Source organism: Peromyscus eremicus, chromosome 6, assembly GCF_949786415.1.
Source record: "Peromyscus eremicus chromosome 6, PerEre_H2_v1, whole genome shotgun sequence".
NCBI lineage: Eukaryota > Metazoa > Chordata > Mammalia > Rodentia > Cricetidae > Peromyscus > Peromyscus eremicus.
Window position 1 is genome coordinate 65,448,496 of NC_081421.1, and position 1,554 is coordinate 65,450,049.

The window sequence follows — 1,554 nt, forward strand, 5'->3', positions numbered from 1 at the left end:
TTAACTGGAGGAAGTCACTGCCCTCCTATGTCTGTGAATAGCTTTTGCTTCATGAAGAAAAGGAAGAAGTCACTGAGTCAGACACCAATATAGTCAGGAGTGGAAGGATTTAATGGGGACATAACAGGACTGAATCACTTGTAACTTAGTCCCTCTTCAGAAGAACATTGAGTAGACAAACTAGCTCAGGAACCAAGTCCTCAGTTGAATTCAGAGACTCAGAGGCCCCACATTTATAGGTAAAAAATCTTCGTAGTACTTCATTTTAAGGTATAAATGAGAGGCAGGACTGTGCTATAAGGGCATAGTATTTCCCCAGAATGGAAACTGGGGCTCAGCATTCATCTGGTGATCAGCTCCTCAAGGCACAGTTTTGGACTACATTACTTTTGCTTTGTCTTCTGTTGGGCTAGTACTGGAGTGATAGTGGAAGGGCAGGGTTCAGGCACCTTGGGGTGGCAGGGCTCAGGAGCCTTGGGGTGGCAGGGCTCAGGAGCCTTGGGGTGGCAGGGCTCAGGAGCCTTGGGGTGGCAGGGCTCAGGAGCCTTGGGGTGGCAGGGCTCAGGTGCCTTGGGGTGGCAGGGCTCAGGAGCCTTGGGGTGGCAGGGCTCAGGAAGCTTGGGATGGCAGGGCTCAGGAGCTTTGGGGTGACTGGGTTCAGGAACCTTGATGTCACAGGGCTCCTTGATTTGGGAGACACATGGCTCCTGCGGTGGTGGTTGGCAAGGCTGTTTCACTTGCTGCTCATGCAGCTGAGGAGGTCCTGTGCAGGGCTGCTTCTGCTGGTGTGAACTCATGCTTCAAAGACGGCGGGGCCTAGAAATAGAATAGATGGTTTATGGAGAGAATGACTTCACAAGAAACCACTGGCAATGCCACTTCTGATGTCCAAAGAAGTAGAGGTTCTCCTTTCTCTCTCTCTCTACCACAGACGGTACTTTGCCGTGGAGGTCCTTAAAGGTCATCCGGTTCTAAACAAACAGGATCTTTCCGGCCGTTCCCTCTTCCTACCTACTACAGCAACACAGCAAAGGGCTTTATCAGGAACATGAGATTGGTGACGTTGGCTCATGTGGAAATGTGATGGCATGCAGAAAATAAAAACAATAAAATGCTCACAGCCCACTGCTCAACTGCACCAAGTAAGATGTTTTGTCACCCGCAGAATGCCTGTGGCCACTCCAGGATGCCTCACCGTCACATGCGGCTCACACGTTCCTCCATCTCAGGGGCTTCTCTCATGCCTGCTTGCTCAGATTTGCCCAACTGTCACAGATCACCTGCTATGCCAGTCTTAGGCAGCTTTCTTAGAGCGAGCACTTCAGAAATTTTTCTCACCTTCCCAGACTGCCATCGCACTTGCCCTTGTCTCCTGGCACTGACTCCTCATAGCACTGCCTTTAGTTCTTGGTCTTCTAAATGAGATGCGCTTTTACGGAGAAAATTCTCCTTGTTAAATTACCTTTTACAGTCCAAAACACCAGATACAGCAAACTCTTAGCAAATGTTTTTATTGAAAGAATAAAATTCTCAGCATTAAAACTGTAGATAAAG

At 49.0% G+C, this 1,554-nt stretch overlaps 1 protein-coding gene across 2 annotated transcripts; it reads right to left on the minus strand.

The window, feature by feature from the left end:
- Window positions 1–383: 383 nt before the first annotated feature.
- LOC131912543 (cornifin-B) lies at window positions 384–797 on the minus strand. 2 transcript variants are annotated; one of them, XM_059264845.1, is made up of 2 exons: window positions 699–797; window positions 384–560 (listed from the first exon to the last, which is right to left on the minus strand). In XM_059264845.1, exons 1-2 carry the CDS (start codon window positions 795–797, stop codon window positions 384–386), a joined length of 276 nt encoding a protein of 91 aa, XP_059120828.1. The 2 variants fall into 2 exon arrangements, with proteins under 2 accessions (XP_059120828.1, XP_059120827.1); XM_059264844.1 differs by having other exon boundaries at window positions 384–797.
- Window positions 798–1,554: the final 757 nt, after the last annotated feature.

Coding starts and splice junctions, on each gene's coding strand:
- LOC131912543 (XM_059264844.1), bottom strand. CDS start 797: ATGAGTTCACACCAGCAGAAGCAGCCCTGCACAGGACCTCCTCAGCTG.